General features: G+C 51.5%; 1 protein-coding gene across 1 annotated transcript; it reads left to right on the forward strand.

Annotated features, from left to right (window-relative positions):
- Window positions 1-12: 12 nt before the first annotated feature.
- Window positions 13-2,712, forward strand: Snp (Snipper). Its single transcript, XM_003745753.2, has 5 exons — window positions 13-507; window positions 671-787; window positions 924-1,069; window positions 1,187-1,356; window positions 2,600-2,712. The coding sequence occupies exons 1-5, from the start codon at window positions 295-297 to the stop codon at window positions 2,689-2,691; spliced, it is 738 nt and encodes a 245-aa protein (XP_003745801.1). The 5' UTR covers window positions 13-294; the 3' UTR covers window positions 2,692-2,712.
- The last annotated feature ends 17,047 nt before the right edge of the window (window positions 2,713-19,759 follow it).

A 19,759-nucleotide genomic window follows, 5' to 3' on the forward strand; every position in this document is an offset into this window, starting at 1 on the left:
CTCGGCGGAATGAACAACAGCTGAGAGCGGAGGCGCCGGTGGCAAAGTGAACTCCGAGCGGTGATTTCAGGACGCGTCGGAGCGAAACTGGTCAGCAGTCGGAACTACCGTCGAATTGCCGAGTCGGCGCCCTGCCCATTTTTCTACAGCAGAAACCTGTGAGGATTCGCTGTTTCCCCCTCCGGGTGGCTGTCTGCAATGTTTTGATTGAAGGCAAGGCCACCACCGGGACCGAGTGATTGTGTGACCATGCATGCGCGGATCGAGAATTCGTGATTCGTAGATCGAGAAAAAATGTTAGGACGGACTTTGACCGCTGCGTCTGTGCGCTGGATCTCCCAGAGAGGATCACGAGATCGGGGAGACTTTCAGAATATCTTGAAGTTTGTTGTGAATGAAAACCAGAAGATGATCAAGAATGCGAAGGCAAAGCAAGTCTTCTCAAACTTTCTTGTCATGGACTTCGAGGCCACTTGTAATCGTGCGGGACCGAAACCCTTCCCACAGGTCAGATATGTTTGAAGATCGAGTACGCCGGAGCCATTTCGAGGATAGCTTCTTCCTGGCAACATAGCCCTTCCCGGCTCGTGTCTCTCCTGCTCCGGAGCCTATTGATAGGACCCGACCATCGCTGTGAGAATTATCTGACAGAATAGATGAATAATTCCAGGAAATCATCGAGTTTCCAGTCTTGAACTTGAGTGCAGATACCTTCGAGGAAGTTTCGCGCTTTCACACTTACGTGCGACCCGACGTCCATCCAGAACTCTCCGACTTCTGCACAGAGGTAATCAGAAAATCTTTTCTAAGGTCTTCGAATGATTGTGACCTGAGGATCAGAATCTCCCTCCAGGTTTCCACTCTTATTATTCCGAGGTTTCCGACAATTGCAAGATTAAGTCTAGATCCCAATCCTCCTATAGTTGACGGGAATCATGCAGAGCATGGTGGAAGACCAGCCTAACTTAGAAGAAACACTCAAGCTGTTCGAGAAATGGCTGGAGGACAATGGGTTGAATACGGAGAACTCTATCCCGGTGACGTTCGGTAATTGGGACTTGGCGACGGCGTGAGTACACCAGATCCGAAACAGAACATACAATCGTGATTATTGAGAGCATTCCCCATGGATGCTCCTCGAGGGACTGTGTGGCTTCCTCGGACTAATCAGAGTGCTTCTTTCCAGTCTGAAACGACAATGCTCATATCTGGGTATCGACGTTCCACCCATCTTGCAGCAGTGGATAAATATCAAGTATCCCATCTTCTACTTCTGGCGCAGTTGGCCCCGAGGTTTGAGCCATTGTTTGGAAAAGGCGGGGCTCGAATTCCAGGGCCGCGCGCACTCCGGAATCGGTGAGACCCAGACTGATATATTGCTTCAGGCATGCTGTTGTACCCTGGTGCTACCTGTGTGCTGACTTCGGTCCAAGCATGCCGAGCGAGTTTAGTGCTTGTCGGTGAAGTTCTATGCTCTCCAACCGTCATGGGTTGTAGCTTCAGCAGATGCGATTCTTCATGTTGCTCAAATCTTCCCGTGTGGGCTGGCCTTGCTCTCGACATCGCAGGGTCGAATACTTCTCAGGCTTCGATTCATTTCTATTGAGCTCTTCGATTTGGAAATCTGATTCGCTCCCCGTCGGCGGGAGATTCGGCGGCGACGAGAAGGGGACGAGTTCCGAGGGTGATCGTGATAGTGATTAGGTAATGGGGGTTTTTTCAAAATGTATAGAGCAGGCGAGGAAATGGGAACAATCGAGGCTTCTCTCGCTTCGGGTGAGCAGACGCTTCCCGGAGCCACCGTAGGGTCCCCAGCCGCGAGTTCCTCGCTGGCGAAGGTCATTGCGAAGTTGGAGACTATAACGCGTCTAATGCCAGGCCTATGCCTCGTTATGGGGGCGAAAGCTCACGAATATCGTGTAGCCTCGTCATGAGAGACTTGAAGGGACCGGCCAAAACGATCGGGACTTCTGAATTCCGTTGTATCTGAAGATCGGTTCTGGGACGGAATGTAGTGTGGGAACCATTGCGAACTCCGCTGCCACTTTCCCACGATGTGCATGGGGGCGAGGAGCCTCGCAAGTCGCAACTGGGCTATCGCCTCCGAATTTCAAAGCCACAGGAGTAGATCCGTCACAATCGATTTGATTAGCATTGAAGGACATGGGACCGGGGCCTGGCAATCTGTCTCTTATATCCGAGAGTTCGTCACCGTGTCCGCTATAGGCGTGACTATTGCCATTGAGGGTACCATAGGCTTGTCCGGGATCGAGCTGTCGGTCTGGGTGTCCGTTACATCCGCGTCCATAATAGCGAGGATCTATTGTACACTGGGGGTCCTGGGGAAAAGTGTGGCGCCCACCATCGAAATCATGCCGAAACTGTTCCGCGAGAGGTCCCCAGCCGATCTGTAGTCTGCGGTTTTCAGTCATGAGAAGTTTTCATTCGAGAGAGCGACTTCACAATGCGGTGAAATTGTGCTCTCGCTTGATTGCTCTAAGACATCCTGAGAACTTCCTTCTTCTGAGAACATCACACCCGAGGACCTGCTTGGATTGAGAATCGGTCCGTCCCTAACACGAGACTTCTCTTTCCCCAGACGACTGCACCAACATCGCACAGCTGCTGAAATATCTAGGCGAGCGGAATATGATTTTCAAACCGACGAATAAGGGGATGTCACCTAGCTGAAATAAATTGAGTTCACTCCAAGTATCATCGCTCTGCTCGAAAGATCGACGAGAATGTACGGAGAATAGATTGACGATGGTCGTCTGCAGGACACGTGGTCGGTGCTTCTTGATGAAGCATTTCTACGGTGTATCCGATCGATGCAGGAGACGAGAATGGAAATTGTGGCTCGGGCCGCTAGGTTCTATGGATTGCGGTGATCCACTTGATTTGAAAGGCGCCTTCCATCCCATCAGTCATCAAACAATCAATCTCGCTTCGAAAGGCGATAACTAGATCTGTGAATTTTCCGACCGAATTTTCCCCGCGAGGTCCCGGCGAATCCTTCCTAAGAGATACAATGAACATTGAGAAACCCCGCGAATGCTGACCGCATGACGTTGGTTTGGCAGGGCACTGGTTCCTCGTGGACGCTCCCAGCGGACCGATCTCGGCTTGGATTCAGAAAGTCGGGGACGGGAAGAAATCCGCTCCGACCGGGGACCTTTCTTGATTCCATCCAGGTTGCGCCTCGTCGTTTCTCCATCCGATCCACTGGGGCTATAGGAATAAGTGGTGACTTGATTTGTCCCTTAAACACATTCTATGCTCATGCGATATGGAGACTCACGAAGTTGATATGGTAGCAACGCCTGAGATATCGTCTCGGATTCGGAATGCCAAAAATTGTGGAATGTTTGTTGAAACTCCTGACACGCAGAGATAAGTCCAGAGGTAGGAGCTTGACTAAGAAGGATCAACTCGTGACCTCGGAGACTTCACGTTATTCGGGTCGAGGACGCGATGAAGAATTCGATGTGAAATTCCTGAGAGGGACCCGCAGATCTCAAGCAGTAAGATATCCTCCGATGTGACGCGGAAGTCTCCTAGGAACTCCCGCCCGAAAACTCCCCGTTCAAGGGAAAGTTTCATCTTTTCCCATGCCCTGAGTGCGAAATGTAGGAGCGCGGGGATCTGATCGCCTCCCGGACATCAGCGATACGCTTACTGGAAAAGGGGAGTCAGGATTCCGGCACCTCACCGAAGGAACAGCAAAAATTCGATAATGGGATTGGTGCGAAGGACTTGTCCGACTAACCTATGGAAATGAGATGAGGTCCTCTGCGCTTGGGAGAAGTATAAGAGTTTATTCGAGTCTTTCGAGGAAGATTTGAATACTATGTGTGACTACAGCTGATGCTTTGGATTGATCGATTAAGGGTCTGCGACTTCTCATCAACAACAACAAACGAGTAGAATGCACTCGAGTTCGTCGCGGAAGCTACGCGCCGACGATACCCTTGTCGGTATCGAGAGATTCCCACTCCACTGAAATCGGTTCCCCCATCAGAAATCTTCCCGTGATTGTTCTCGAACCGGCTTCTGAGGAGTCGAGCTCCCTTGGACCTGTCGAATTCTCCTCCCTCGGTATCTCTCCATTCCGTCAATATCGTTCCACTGCGGGCAGCGGGGACAGTTTGGGTCGAGGTTGTTGCAGTCATGGCCATTTTGTTCCCTTATAATACCGTCTCATCCTTCCGAAACGTTCCGGAAATGAATTCGTCCGAATTCCTGAGACCGCCACTACGACGGATGGGCTCTACAACTCGAACCGGGCTACGAAGACTATCGATGACGATCGGGCTCTTGGGCTTTTTTAGATTTTTGCTTGCTGCATGGAATATTTATTTACAGCGAAACTCTGCCACACTCGATGAGGATCAACGTGGAGTCTAGTCTGGCCGATCTATTTTTCTAGACCATTTAGCGAACGGTATTGTGGGCGCTGTGATCGAAATTTATTTTCCCGAAACGCTCCGATCCTATCTGGTTTTCTGATCTCTGCTTCCAATCATGGACGCCTACATTCCCGTTCGTCACGTAACCGGACCATGAACGGGATAGCATGCCACCCCGAAAATGCGATCCCGTTCGTTGACACACATTTTGATCGAGTCCAGCTTCCTCAGTACCGATTGCTGACATTTCTACGATCTCACTTTCTGCATCCGTCGACGATTCTAAGCGCCAACCCCGGTTGACGATTCGAGGCCTGGGTTCACTGTCTGCACTTCGGTCTTTTTTTTCTTCTGTTTGATCCAAGGTTCGTTGCTGCAATCGACGGGAGGATGTTTGCTTGCCGCTGTTTTAATTGTTTGTTTCTACGATTTCCTCTCTGTCTCTACATCGCTCGCCTCTTGCGTCAGGTTCGCCGTGCTCTATTCATCTCCTACCACCTGCGTGGCTTTCTTTCTGCTGACCTTTTGCTGCACCTAAGGGGCCAGACGACTTCCAGATCGATCGGACTGCGGGCTTCGCTTCAAAACCAGGCTCAAAATAGCTCCGAATGAAATGAAATACTCCGTCGGTCTGCGTTAACTAGGGTCATCGTAGGATAGACAACATTGTTGGGTGATGATGGTGCCGGTGGCTTGCATGCATGCGCTTTGAATCCTTGGCTTTGAAATCCATCACCAGTAGCAACTAATTCAGCAAACGCGCGTTCTCGATATATTTATATAATAGAATATTTTTTTGCGAAAACATGTCGGCTCTGCGCTTTGCACTCAACCGACAGTCTCCTATTTCTGGTGAACGAGAAAAAAGAGGACCATGGCTCGGACAGAGCGCAGCGTTCACATGCTAACGTTGTTCTGCGCCCGGTTTTTTTTCGATTGGGGCTCTTGCATTTGGGTACGTGAGTCGTCTACTCGGACCGTTTGCCGAGACCGAAGTTGTACTTCCTCTTGCGGTACTCCTCGAAATCGTTCATTGGCCACGGTCGTTTTCCCAGACCAAAATTGTATTGGCGCCGTTTGAAGCCGGAGAAGGTGGGTTCGTCGAAAGATCTGCAAAAAATATCAACGCGGCTTCGTCAATCGGCAGTAGATCGAATTATCAGCAATTGGAGCCTCGAGGAGGGGAAACTCTCGAAAAATAAGCAGACGCGACCCCAATGATCAGACTCCATCGGGATTTTCTGCCGCGGATTCCGGGAAGGGACCCCAATCAGTGGGAGGAAGTGGAGGCTGCGCGGAAGAGAATGGAGATGTTCGGGAACGAGTTCCACCGAGAAGTCGAGTCTTTGTTCCGAAAACACGCTCGGAATCGGGTGCAGCTTCGGAAACCGCGCGCGAGGGAAGTCGAGATTTCGGAACGCTTCGAATTACCGCTTCCAGTTACCGCCTCAATTTCCCTGTCCTTCCCGTCACGGTATTCGTTCAACCTACCGTGGAGCTTTGGACATTCATTGCTCGGGCAGGCAAGAGGGGAAAAATCCCCACCAATATAATATTCGTGATGCTCGCGAACCTCTTCGAGAGCTCGACAGAGGGTCCTGAGGATACCATGCAAAGTTATGGCGATTGACGATGATCGCCTTATGCCTTGCAACAAGCGGTATTCTACTGTGAGATGAAGAGCTCCGCTACAGAAACATGAAAAGAGCTTCGAGATTTGTCACAGCTCAGAGCGGCTGATTTTGTGTCCCGAGCTCCGTATCGTGTCTACGAACTCAACATTCCCGGAAGCAGCGGGAATCTCCGCGAAGATTCAGCCCTGAATATATGTACGTATTAGTCCCATGTCTGAATCAAAGTTCCGTGCAGCCTCCTGCTGTGGTCGAGCTCTCATCGTTAATATTGTAATCGAGACTACGAGCGAAGGTTCAGACTGCCTGTCCCTGGCGCAGGGTGGGGGATACGATTTCAGCCCATCATACCGATTGTTTTCCGGAGCGTGTACGACAGCCGAAGTCGGCCATCATCTAGTGCGCAGATATGAACATTGTCAGCCGTGCTCCGAGCGCAGTGAGTCGACTAATTCTGTGACGAACGAGGGCAGCGGTGGGACCTCATCGATGAATCGAGTCCCGAGACTCACACACATATGTTTCTTCTTGGGGCAGAGGTGGGAATTCCCGCACGGAATAGTCTATGCACGGGCTAGACAAGCGGGGAAAATCATCAAGAGGCGGGAGAAATCACAAGCTCCCAGAAGTGCTCTTCTCCCCTCTGTCCCTTATCGAGCGGTCTCTTGGAGGAACTTTCCACATTACGACTCTCGCTCATCCCCCGGAATTTCTCGGTTGCCGCGATATTCGGATTTGGACTTCTTCTACGGCAATAAGGTATCAGCATGTCTTGACGAACCTTACTCCCATTCGAGAAAAGCTTTCCTTCCCCCTCTCAAGTTTCCCAATGCCGATTTCGCCGTACCCCTCTCGCGATTTTCGAAGTCAACAAGGAGCGAATGTAAACTTAGAATCCGCCTCCTACGATACCGCCGAAAAACGACCACACCCGCGAAAAACCACATTGGAACGACTCGAAAATCGGATTCGGGGATCGAGGCTCGAGTGGCTCTGCTGCTCGGCCAAGCGTCTCGAGGCTCTGTCCATTCCGAGTTCGCGCCGCCCGCCAGAGAACTTCATTGCTGTTCCTGGTGTGGACTCGTGGTATTCTTGGAGCGCTTGCGTAGGAGGCGATTAGCAAACCAACGAGTCTGCGATCAGAGCTCTCGACTGCCTTATATAATCCAAGTCGAGAGTCGGAAATGGCGCTCATGCCTCAGTATGAATCGGAGTCGGCATAAATGGCTCGTCACGGTGGGAGCTCCGCCAACGGTGTCGTCCACGCAACACTAACGCACTCCCATTAATTAGCCTCTGATGTCAAGCTGGCAGGTAATCTTCCGGTTTTAAGACCACGTTTTCGTGGGAGTTACGAGGGAATGCAACTTAAGAGCGGAAGGGACCCAGGTAGGCGAGGGCAAAGGTCGAAGGATCCGACGACAGACTCGTCTCAACATCTGACCCGGTCTCAGAACCGATCCTCCTCCTCGCCGCCCGACACGAATGTCAATGGATCAAGCTGCCCATTTTATCTTCTTTTCCCGGTCAGCTAATAGTTGCGGCGGCCTGTCGTGTATTAGACCCGTCCGGTGTTAATATACGAACGCGTGTGGTGCATCGCATCCGTTGTCCTACAATTAACTTCCCGCGGACACGGGGGGGAGGGGCGTCTGCGCGGAAGTTTGCGGGGCTCGTTCTCGGAACACGGGACGCGGGACCAAGTTAGCTATCACGTGTGGAGCCGGATGAATTATAGAGGCGGATACGGTCTGAAGAGGGTGGCTTACGGTTGTGCAGGCATGGGTTCAGGGCTGCGTTTTCCAAGTCCGAATCCGTAACGATGTCCTCCGCTCGGTCTTTTGACGAGAACGTCGTAGATGAGTTGTTCTTCGGGTGTCAGCTCTTGGGCTCGATCGTCTTGAGCCGCCGTCGGACTCATCACAGCCATCAACACCAACAAGCTCAGCAAGGGCACGGCTGTGGCCAACAGGTTCAATCTGTGAATGAATGTTTTTTCTTTGCTTAGTGTCTCATTGTTGAGGATCACCTTTGCTCAGACTCTGCGAATAATAAGAGCTCGAACTCTACATCGTATACGAATCAATGATTGGCGGCGGCAGAGACCTTGGTGAACAACATTGCAGTCGCCCCTCGTCGGATAGTGAAAAACAGTTGTCCGAATGAAGAACCATCAGGACTCGTGGCTATTAATTATCATACGGATGTCGGGCCTCTCTCTGATGTGGTTCCATCACGTTCATTCCTCATCCTTACAAGGAGCATCGTAACCACAGCCAACAACTCCGGTCGCTCCCGACTCGAGATTCACCTATGAAAGCTTGCCGAATTTCCATTTCTTCCCGCAACCCACGGAGAACAAAGCGCAAGAACCCGCTGACCTCCCACAATTCTTTTTGCTTTCATGTGTTAGAATTCTATGATCGACAGGCTCCCTGGCACTTCATCTCAGCTCCACTCGGTGACATACGCGATTGCGAACGCAAGAATATTCGCTAGAAAATTCAATGCTCGAAATTCAGCAAGGGTCACCCTCAATGCTCCACTGGGGAGGAATGGGGCTGTTGCCGTCCCCGTCCCGGAATTACAATGTAGAGCGTGGCGTCTATTTATGTCCGAGCTCCAGACGTCTCTTTCAGGACCTTCAGTAGAGCTGAAAATTCATTACGCAAGCAGCATACAAAGTATCCTCTTCATACAGGCTCAGATAGACATTCCTCGCATAATGTTCGCGACCCGGAAGGACTCACTGTAGGGCAAAGGAGAGTTCAAGGGTGGGAAACCGCAATTACAAGCGCTTCCCTCGTGCGGCAGAGGGTTACAATCCTTGTTAGAGCAAAGTATGAGACCGTCTGCCTCACGCGACGTATAATGCGTGCGTACCTTTGGGGCTCATTTGATCCACACCGGAGAGATGTGAACAGAACGCCGAGTCTCATTACGTGCCAGCTCGAGCAGCATCCAGTCGGGGGCTGTATGGATTTTCAAGCGGGGTTCTTCTCTATTCAGCGACCACCGCGTACCAATAACAACCTCGACAACAATACCTTACGGCCTCTGCATATCCCACAATGCATCCGAGTCGTTTTTTTCGGGGGAACGGAAACTGAATGTCCGGGGGAAACTCTTTCCACGGATCTCATTTCCAGTTTTCCCTTTCATTCGTGATCCATCAACCCTGAATCAGCGTGGGCCGAAGGATACTCTCTCAAGTAATCCATTCCCTCATCAACAAAGCATGAGATGTTTTTGATCTGTAACATCGTGGGAAGAGCAGAGCGACTCCGGAGGAGAATGATCATTGACCGCGCCTGCTCGAACGGGACCTCACTCGATAGAAGTCATAGCGGATCGGACCTTCAAAAAGAGAGGTCCTCCGCCGCGTCTGACTTGTCCTGGGGACATCCGGATTCGACGATCGTAATGTTTCTGCGTCGCATTTCCCGAATCCACAAGTCTCGAAGGATTTCGGGAATTCGGGATGGGCACATGGGAGAATCGCCGAGACCCGTAAGGCACGGCTAACTTCGTGGGCATACGATCGCGCATATGGGCTTTTCTAATCGGTTCAGCTTAGGCAGCTGCTGCCACAAACACGCCCTCAATATCAGGCTTTCGGAAACATCGCTGTGCTCAATAGCAGCCGGTCATGATTCCGTAATTGGGTTACCGCGATTCGGCTACGCATCTGAATTGGGATGTGAACTGAGCGTCTTATTGGTTCACGTCAGAGCCATGCGGCTCCCCGACGCTGCTGCGCTCCGGGGCCCGCGTTGCGACCTGACGATATCATTGCCTACGGATAATCCGGGTATTGCCATTGATGAAACATTCTTTTTGAAGCTCCGTATTCATATAAGGCCAGGATGTCCGGAGAACAGAAAACCTCTTACAAATACGACGCTGGAGCAAGCACGTCTCGGGAGACACTTCGCTGGCGAAACATTCAATCGACGTCTGTATGTAGGTACTCATTTGCATTCGGCGCGAAAATAATATGCTACGCACGAATAGCGCAAGTTTGCGTTCGTAGCCGTGCCGTCGAGCTCTTGAGGAGGTGGGTCCGTTGGTATCAAGCAATCTATTCTGATGTGTGGCGCTTGTTCGCGCGAATTCCGCTCCGAGAGTTTCCCTGGATCCGATGCTCACCGGAGCATACGAAGCTCTATTTCCGAAAGCTTCTCCCGCAATTCCCAGATGACGCCGACCACTTGAGGTTCCACAGAGATCATGAGGAGCTAGCGGGACGGAGAGGAGTGGGTTCGTGAGTTGCCCTGCAGATTCATCCCGGAAACCCGAATCCGAGCGCAGGAATCACGGAATTCGCGTAATTCGTCTCGCGGAATTTCCCCGGTTTTGCATAGACGAGCTGTCTCGCTGCAGGTGGAATTGACACCTGGCGGAGCTCAGCGCTATTTGAGAGAATATTTCGCACATTCCAAATGGGAGGGGCAGCGACCTGGCTGTTGTACCGAGTAACGTAGCGCGGGAAGACGAGCGCAAGCTCCAGCAGCGTTCCAAGGACGGACAAGGCCATTGCGCTTTTGCCGGCTTATGCGCGGAAGTGGTATGAATTCGCTACTTCGAAGCCTTCTTTTAATGTCACCAAGTGAAAAGAATTAAGTGACTCGACGTGGCTGTCGACGAATTCGAGATTTTTCATCGCGTGTGCGATTCCAGACAAAAGCTCTTCAGCCAAAACCTCGAGCAAATCCGCTTAAACGAAAGTCGCGTGGAGCGAGGGGTCAATGTGCAAGTTTTGCCGCTCGATTCTCTCTGTTGTTTCTCTCTAAACAATGATTATTTTAGGAGAATGATCATTGTTTGAGTTTGCTCGACGAGCAAGGGAACAAGCCCCGGACGTCGTACGACTGTTCGATTATCGCAGTCGCACGACCCACGACATCGATCGAGGCTTGTTCCGGGAAATTAAATTTTACTCGCAGAGCGTTGCGAGGAGATAAGAGAGGTTGGTCAAGATTAGCAGCGTGCGACGCGTTCTCTCCCACACTGCGAGTCACTTTTCATTCTTTATTCCCCTACGACTCTTCGTGGAATAAACCGGCCGCACCCGCCTCCCTATGAGCCACGAGAATATGGCGCTCGGTAATTTCTTACTCGGATCGGAGTTTTGTGCTTTATCACCCTCCTCGGGGAATCTGGACTCTAGCTGAGGTCCCTTTCCCGATCACAACTGAGGAATGGCTCGCCCTGATTCATCTCGGAAAGTCAAATGGATAGCCGGATCATAGCAATAATTGTCGGCGCTGACCAAGCTCATCGAGGAACAGCCCGCAATACTAGTGAGCCATGTAGACGGAATCTGGAGTGAGAAATCTGCGAGCGCCGACGGTATCAATGGAAACTTCTTGTCCTCGTTCACGCAGATGCGGGGATGGAAGCATATTGCTACGTGTAGCAGATGTCGACTCGGGAGCTCGGTCGCGATCTCTTTTCAAAACTCGGCAGAGTTCCTCTTACCCCGACGACGTGGGGCTTGTCCTGACAACGACGACGACAAGGTCAGCGACGATAGGAAACACGGGACGGAATCAAGAGACGCTCCTGGACTATATTCCTGGCAGTATATAGCTGCTCTGCGGCACGCCGGCCGATGCTTATGGAAAGGGGCTTAGCGCTGATTTGTTCGAGGTTTACAATTGCATCCTCCCAATGCAAGGTAAAAGTTGAATGGACGTCATTCGGGCATCCGGGACCTATTTCGTTTTGCGACAGAGCGGCAAGACCTTAATTGTTTTCAGAGATATTCGAGGGGGGGGAGAGGTTGGCTCCGTTTCTGACGTGATGAGGAACCATTCTGATGAGCGTGCGTCTGTCTGGTCGATATAGGCCTTGATATGGTTGGTCTTTGTTTGCTGCTGTCGCTGCGGTTTTTCTGTACGGCAGCATAAGAAAGCAGGAGATTGTGCCGTGGTGATGTTTGTTGCGGACGACAGATAAGGCGGCGATGGTAGACGCATGAAAAGCAATTTCAGCCAAGTGGCTTGAGTAGTCGTATCTGAGGTTAGCGTCCAAGTGGAGTGCCCGCCAGCTCGCTCCTTCGCCCGCCTCCTCGATTGCTTGGCACGAGTCTCAGCTGCTCAGCTAGTTGGCGGCCAGATAGCTTTCTGGCCTGTGGACAAGTTTGTCACTTAGGGAACTGACGTCAGGAACGTGGATGAATGTATGGCCTGCACGTAAGTCTTCAATTCGTTGTTCGTGGCGGGAGGCCCGCAGCGGTAGCTCACGAGATCAACTCAGCACGCGGGGATCTCACGCGAAGAGTCGAACTCTTTGTTCCGAGAGACAGTGGTTACGTGAGCTGCGTCTCTGATGCTCTTATTCGCGGAGCCGTCGCGCCGCCTCCTGGCGATTGCACTCGACTTCGGTAATCGATTCGTAGCTGCGAACATTATCAACCGTCCAACGGTGTCGTGAGTGATCGAAAAGAGCCAGAGCCTCCTTTTTGTTCCGGCTATCGTGCCCGATCGCAATTTGGCCGAATAAAAAGCCTGTTGAGCCGAATCGCGTAATGCCAGAGGAATTTCGAAATCTGAGCGATTCAGACTCCATTGTGAGCGATTTGCGTTCCATGTTTTTTTTCGCTGCACGTTGAACGTCTCGAGAATTAATTCAAGTACCTCGTCTCGCTTTCGACAGAGAACTGTCCCATCGGTCGGGGGCTACCGATGACGACAATGATCATTGCGTCTCGTCGATAGTCGCCCGCGTCTTTCCTCGACGCGGAAATGGTGGAATGTCGGAGAGCGTGAGAAAAAATGTGTCCGCCTCCACGGGATCCCACAGAGTTGGCGAATATACGCGTTTTTCGGAAAGGTTGTCCTTGCTGAGTTCCGTGGACGCATCTTGAGTCGCCGAGCCTTTGCTGCTCGACGTCATGTATTCGGATACATGGGAGACATCATGAAATGATGTTCAGAAAGAGCCAAGCCTCGATCATCGATCCGTAGAGTCACTAGACCTGTTTGGAACTCTGAGCGATTGTCGCCATCCGAAGAACAATCCACGAGTCATCATAGCGGCGATCGAGGGCTGCGCGACGGACTTGGTTCACAATTGGCTTCACAAATCGCACGCTTCACCATATTCTCCGGGTCGGATGATCGAACTGTTCAAATCGACGAGATCGAAAAATGGCAAAATTACTCAGTCAGCCCAGACTCGAGTCTAGATGCAGGCTCCCGATGTCGTTCGACACTCCCAGCAACTGACAATCTATCCAGACCCGATGCTCTCTCAACGTCTTCCCGCCCTGAGAGTTTGAGCTGGGGCAACGCTCAAATTGTCACTCCGACTTGAGGAGTATTCGAATCGCCTCGTCCTTGGCGCAGCCGTCGCGACGCCAACGGCTGCTGGTCCTCTCAGCAATTTTGGTCCTATGTCGAAAGTTTCGAGATTTCCAGACAGCAAGGAAGAATTATTCGAATCTCGTTCCCCTCGTCCGACAGCGCTGATGTCTGTCGCACTGTTCACGACCGCTCATGAATCGTAAAATTCAGCAGCGACCCGCAGATCAAGAGGTGGCATCCTTTCTCCTAGGATGGAGCTCAAGTGAAAATCTGGAAGAGGAACCCCCACTCCAACTTTACCGTGGCGTTAGACGAAGAGACCCCACAATAATTGAGGCGAGACTGAAATGAGGGCCATCGCGGTAATTCGTCCAGCATTTCGATCCGATGTCGAAATCCGGATCGATATGCGTCCTTGTTTTCGAACTCTTGAGAGAGGCTGATCTGTCTCACCGTAGGTGTTCAGACTCCCACCGCTCAGCGAGCAAAGTTCGCTCCTGGTCTTCAGACTCTCTCTGGGAGCGATGCGTCTGCACCAAGAAAGAAACTCTCTCCCCGAGTACGCGAAAAAATACAAGGGGGAAGAATGCCGCGGAGATTCTACGGCCGATCTGGTCCGACGTCAAGCCCACCGTTCACATTCTTGGAATGATTCGGTTTTTCTCTCCGCGGGAGCGACCACAATCCAATAAATACAATGAGGGAACTAATGGAAAGGCTTCGTTGACAGAGGAAACTTTCGAGAATCGGGAGCCTCTGGCGCTTGCGTATTCAATTATCACTGATGTCACAGAGCCTCTCTCAACAAGCGTGCCCCTATCTCTAGTTCTTTTCTTAGTTGGATATCTCATCGATTCGTCTGGGCTCACTCCGCGAGAATTTCAAAGTTGAGCGACGTCAATCGAGAGGAGAGCAGCAGCGTATGTCACGGCAGCACCGCCGAGAGACCGCTAACAGCGACAGAGGCCAAGCTTTGAAGTGTTAGGAGATAACTCGAATCTCTTATCTATGGATTTCTGCGAAGACCTCTCAGCAGTCACCGCCTTCATCGAATGACAGGCAGAGTCGTAGAGTTCAGAAACTCCTCTCGGATCCCGCCAGGACGTGCCTGTAGCGGTCGGTCGGGGCTTAAATCCTTGACGTCTCTGTAGTGGCTGCGAAACAGCACTTTCGCCTGCTCAACTCCTCGTTCTTGTAATCTTGCTCCGGTTCCGTCCCGCATGCTTTGCGCTCCAAACCAATCGATCCTTACCAGCGTCGATCGAATCCCCCCTCTGAGTTCATCTATGTAAGATCAATTACACAACCCGGAAATTGATCACATACGAAGTCGAATTTCTGACTGAGTTCCTCTCTCTCTCTCCGTGTCGCCTAGTCTCGAGCGTTGTTCTACCGGAGTTGGAGTCATCTCCGGGCGCTTCGAACGTGGGCGCCTGATATAATGAGACTACTCCTCCGTTGTTCGACCTTTGCTCGTAAAATAGCCCCTAATTTATCTTTCGAATTAATTTGGGCTCATACCTCATCCTCATTAAATCGGAGTCATTGGGTCTTGTATGTCATGCCTCGGGTTCCTGGAACTTATCCTCAAGCTAGACTCGTACCTTCGAGCGTACTTGGATTACACGGATACGAGCTTGAAAAGTAGTTCGATCGATTAATGGAGCATCGATACCATGCGATAAATCAAAAGCTCACGGACCCTTTAGCTCGGTCGGGATCCTCGCTCTAGTGGTCGAATCGGAATCGCGACTGATGTCGTGCCTCAAGCCACTTACTACGACAATACTTGCGCGAATTACGGGATTCGGTGTCCGTACCGTCTACTATCATTGATCGACCGGCGGATGATGCTTACGCTTCTAACTACGGTGCCTCACGACAGGTTTACGAAACACTTATTAAAGCTTTCATGTTCAACCGTCGCCGCTTAGACACCGACCCGCAGATCTAATTCTCGCTCGTCCACCGCTCCCTGCTCTTGGAAAACGTAAACAGATCCAGACCAGCTCCGACAAAAACGTGAGCCGTTCGATCCGGGTCCCCGAGGGAAGAAAGCAGGACGAGGGGTTTTTCGGTCGAGAAAATATGGTCCAGATGAAGTCGCGTGAAGCTCCCGGAGCTATTTGTCATACAGAGGAGGGGAGAGATCGAAAACGCTTCTTCGTAACGGTCTTCGGAATTTCTCGTTGTCATACAACTCCAGACTGACACGCGTCTCCTGAGGCGAAGTCAATCGCTCAGTCAAGCCCGACCGCGGTTCAGCCGCTTGACTTGAACAACCTTCGCGAAAATCCCATCTGACTGACGGGATTCACTCCCGCAGAGTTCTCACTTGCCGAAACCCGGAGGGGGCTTCGGAAACTCGCGTAATTTTCTGAGGCCCCAAACCCATCAGTCAGATTCGTGAAAGCCGTCCAGCAGCGCTGAAGCTCCGATGTGACGTCCTATGGATATTTTTCTCCTCCCGAGATGTTTTTGCTCGGATCTGTGATCACGTGCGGGTCGACCCCGAACGGAGTAGCCCCACTGCGGAATTCCGAGACGATGAGCTGCAAGCCGCGAAAATATCTCCGCTGCACCGTGCTCTTCCGCGCGGTCCTCTCTCCTACCTGGGCGCGAACGCTGACGCGTCGCCGTCAATCAGCCAAGAGTGCCGATATATAAGACCCCGAGGGATACAGGCAGGTGTGGGTTTGGAAGACCCTGGAGGGTGTATCTCGCTCAAGAAAAGCGGAATCCTTGCGGGATCGGTGCGAGCGAAAGCTCGTCGAGCCGCGGATTTCCCGAACGATTATCCTTAGTCAGACCCGCCTTACAATCACAAGGGATTCATTCCTGGGCGCCTCGATCGAAAAGTGAACTATCTGTGGATTTTCGTCTCCTCGCGATGAACCCGCTACCGGACGCAGAACGATAAACCCTGCTGGGGCTCGACGTAGAGTTGTTGTATCGAGACATCGTCGTGGGGTCTAATAGACCCTGTGTAGTGCGAACATTGTAAACGTCTGTTGTTAGAAAGTTCACCCACAAACACACATGAAACGCCCCGAGATTCTTCTCCGTCGAGATCTCCCGGCAGCGTCTTTGTCTTGAAGTTCTCTGAGCTGCTGGGAACGCTCACACCTGTCTTTCTGAAGCGGCACCCCGGAGCATTTTTCCCCCATGGAGCCCTCGGTCAAGTAATTGGATGTCTTTCCGCCGGCGGGCATGCCACACAGGACATGCGTAAATGAAGACAGCGTCCAGAGTGTTTTTGGGATATTTCTGCCGGGAGGAAATTCAACTTCCCTCAAAGGAGAATAACAAAGGTGGAACTCTCTCTCAGAGCATGGGCCCACCCACGTCTACGGCAGCGTAGGCGAAGAATCTTGAAGCGTCTGTACTCGGGTAGAAACTAAGATCCAGCTGGAAATCGACGTCTTGATATTCTCTCTCGATGGAAGAAAAAGCGGTGCGGGACAGCGATTTAGGAATCTATTAGAATTTCAATGAGTGGCGACGCTATCAAATGATCTTTTGAGCTGCGTTAAACTCCCGCGGTTATCTCATCAAAGGAAAAAATCCCTCAAGCCTTCATCCTCTGTCTGCTCTTGCTTGAAAAGTAATCCCGTTTGAGCACTGATAAACTAATCCAATCCTGGCGACCGACTTGACACAATACATACTCTTGGAATTACTTGAATATTTAAACACTCAATCTCGCGCCATGCCCTGCAGCTCGAATTCCCTCTTGAAGGTGACGAACCGCAGTCGTCTGTAGGTGCCACGGCAGAGACTGGAGTCTCCCCACTCTCGGGCACACTTACCCCAGATGGATATAGAGAAATCAACTCAACTGTGACAAATCCGCTGACGCTGTTTTTGAAATCTTTCCAGCACTGACTATCCGTTGAGCTGCAATATGGGGATGACCTATCGGCGGTGCTCATGGGATTGACTTCCCCCGACGAAATGATCACAGAACGATTCATTCTCTCCCCCTGTATCGAGAGCGAGACTCGTGTATTTATTTTCGATGAATCACCCTTGTTGGATCGCCATAAGGCACGACAACTCTGAGCACAACCAGAGGGACAGAAGTTGGCCAACTGCCGAGTAGACGCTCTACCGTCGGTAAATGAGGTCTTACTAGTTGCGTACGAGGATCAATCATGCGGAAAACTCATATTGATGTCTTGAGAAGCCTCCAAGGACTTCACCGCCACCACCATGTCTGCATCGGAGTTTCGCACTGCATCAATCCGCTGTCAAAGGCCGTGACTGTCTTCGCTCCTGATGGAGATTCCTCGTTTTAGCCGCTCTCACAATTCCTCCCTCTCTACCTTCCGATTCGCTCGTCGTCGGTTGTTTCCAAATTCGGGAGAACACTTCCTGGCCCCGAGAGCGGCAGAGAAGAGCGCGTGACATCCGGACTTGATTAATTATTTCATCGAGAATGTGTTCGTCCCAAACGCTCGCATGAATTCTCCTCCGGACGCTCTCAAATCGAGTTCATTTGCGACGAGTCGCGAACAGATTCATTTCGAAATCAGCGTTGTTCAATTTCGACCTTCAAGCCCCCAATGCAGTAGGGTAGAGCAGTGCCGATTACGCACTTCGGATGGACGGGGAGGGTCTCGTTGTAACCAGGGGGAAACTTGCGAAGCGATTCCTCGCAATCGTCATTCGTCCGTCTCGTCCGGTGAAGCGACTGGACGAGGAACAAGGCCTTCCTCGACCGTCCATGGTCATCTTCCAGTCTAGGCAATAATTGTGACAGACGGTATAGTGAAACAGGAGGGCATCGCGTCTGCAGAATGTACAGAGCGAGCGAGTCCAGCATTCGCTCAACTCTTCGTCATTCCACCCGTCCATTAGAGGCGAGGGGTATAAATGGAGCGAAATATTTCGTTGACGAAATTCTTTCATGCTTTGGTGTGTGTGTAGCTCTTCCCTCAAAGCCGCGTGCGCTGAGTCGCCGCCGTAGCGATATCTCATGGCTAGTATGGGAAAGAATCCCCCTCTACGTCCCTATTCCCAGAACTTTAAGGGGGTCTGGTAGCCATCGCGTTCTCAAGCTCCCGATCGACTCAGCAAAGTTTTATGAAGAAGAGTTCCTTCACCGAGTTTCCTCTCGGAGGAAGACGGAATCGGCTAGGAGACCAAGCCACTGTCCGACCGACCAAGCAACCAGGAAGTTCTTTCGGATCAAATAAATCTGGGGCCAGCTGACGTAAAAGCGTCGAAAACGGACGTGATAAGTGGACAAACGAAGACAACAGCTCCAGGTGAGGCCGCTGCTAGCGGAGGAGGAAACGAGCGACTTAAGTCGAGTCCTAACAACGCATCCTCTTATCCGTCGAGCCAACGGTAGAGTCTATGTGGCCCGATGAGAAGCAAACAGGCAATTGAAGAAAATTCTCTCAATTCACGAGAGAACTGCTCCCACATCCTCCTCCACGATTGTCGAGTTGTTTTCCTGCTCTGGACGTGTGAAATCTCTTTCTAAGGTATTTCAAGAGATTCCCAGAAAAGTAATCCATTCTCAGTCGGAGTCCATGATTCGTCTTCCTCCACACGGAAAGGACAAGCCCCATGATGTCATCATCGTTCCAGGGCTCGCCGTTGCCCTACAGGCCTGTGAAGCTCTTTCCTCGCTCCGTTCAGCCTCGGAGATTAGGCCTGGGGTTCAGGCTCCGATGTTATAATGTACCCTCAACTGCGGACTCTCGTCTGGATGATGCTATAACACGAGTCAATGAGAATGTAGTACTGCTCGAGGCAGGAAGCATGATGAAACACCCGGACGTGGACGGAGCAGATACCGGAGACGTCTTTGAGCCGACGACGTGAAAAGAATTGAGTAAGAACTCGCGACCGGAGAGACACTCGGCGAAAACACCGTCGACAATGTTTACAAATTCTGAAAGAGACCGACACTTTCGGCATCGGGGGGGGGGGGTGGGAACAGGACGACTTTGTGAAGTCACGATCAATAGGGACAGGCTCTTCTGTTTGCTACAATCGACAGCTGACTACTCGAGCCCGGTTGATGTCGAAAGGCTTCGGAAAAAACGTTCGAGCTCTAAACAAACTCCACTTAGGCCCGGAGCGTCCGGACCGGAATGGTGGAAAGTTGTGTGTACGTCAACAGTGCATCCTGACTTTTCCCGCGGGCGATCCTGACGCGGGGAGATTGTCAGGATCCCGGTTCAAATTTCGCTTGTTCTGTGGACGTCCGCGAGTGAATTGTTGTTGAAACCGGATGGGACCGGACGCAACTCGAATGCCTCCCATGACTCTCAATGCTGGTCATCTCGATTGGAAAGCTCATGTGAATCCTGGAGGAGATGTCTCGCCTGGGACACCGATCGCCTTGGAAGATCCCAGATCCTCTCGTAATATCGCACGATTTCCATCCGGGATT

Source organism: Galendromus occidentalis, unplaced genomic scaffold, assembly GCF_000255335.2.
Source record: "Galendromus occidentalis unplaced genomic scaffold, Mocc_1.1 scf7180000077485, whole genome shotgun sequence".
In the NCBI taxonomy this organism is placed as follows: Eukaryota; Metazoa; Arthropoda; class Arachnida; order Mesostigmata; family Phytoseiidae; genus Galendromus; species Galendromus occidentalis.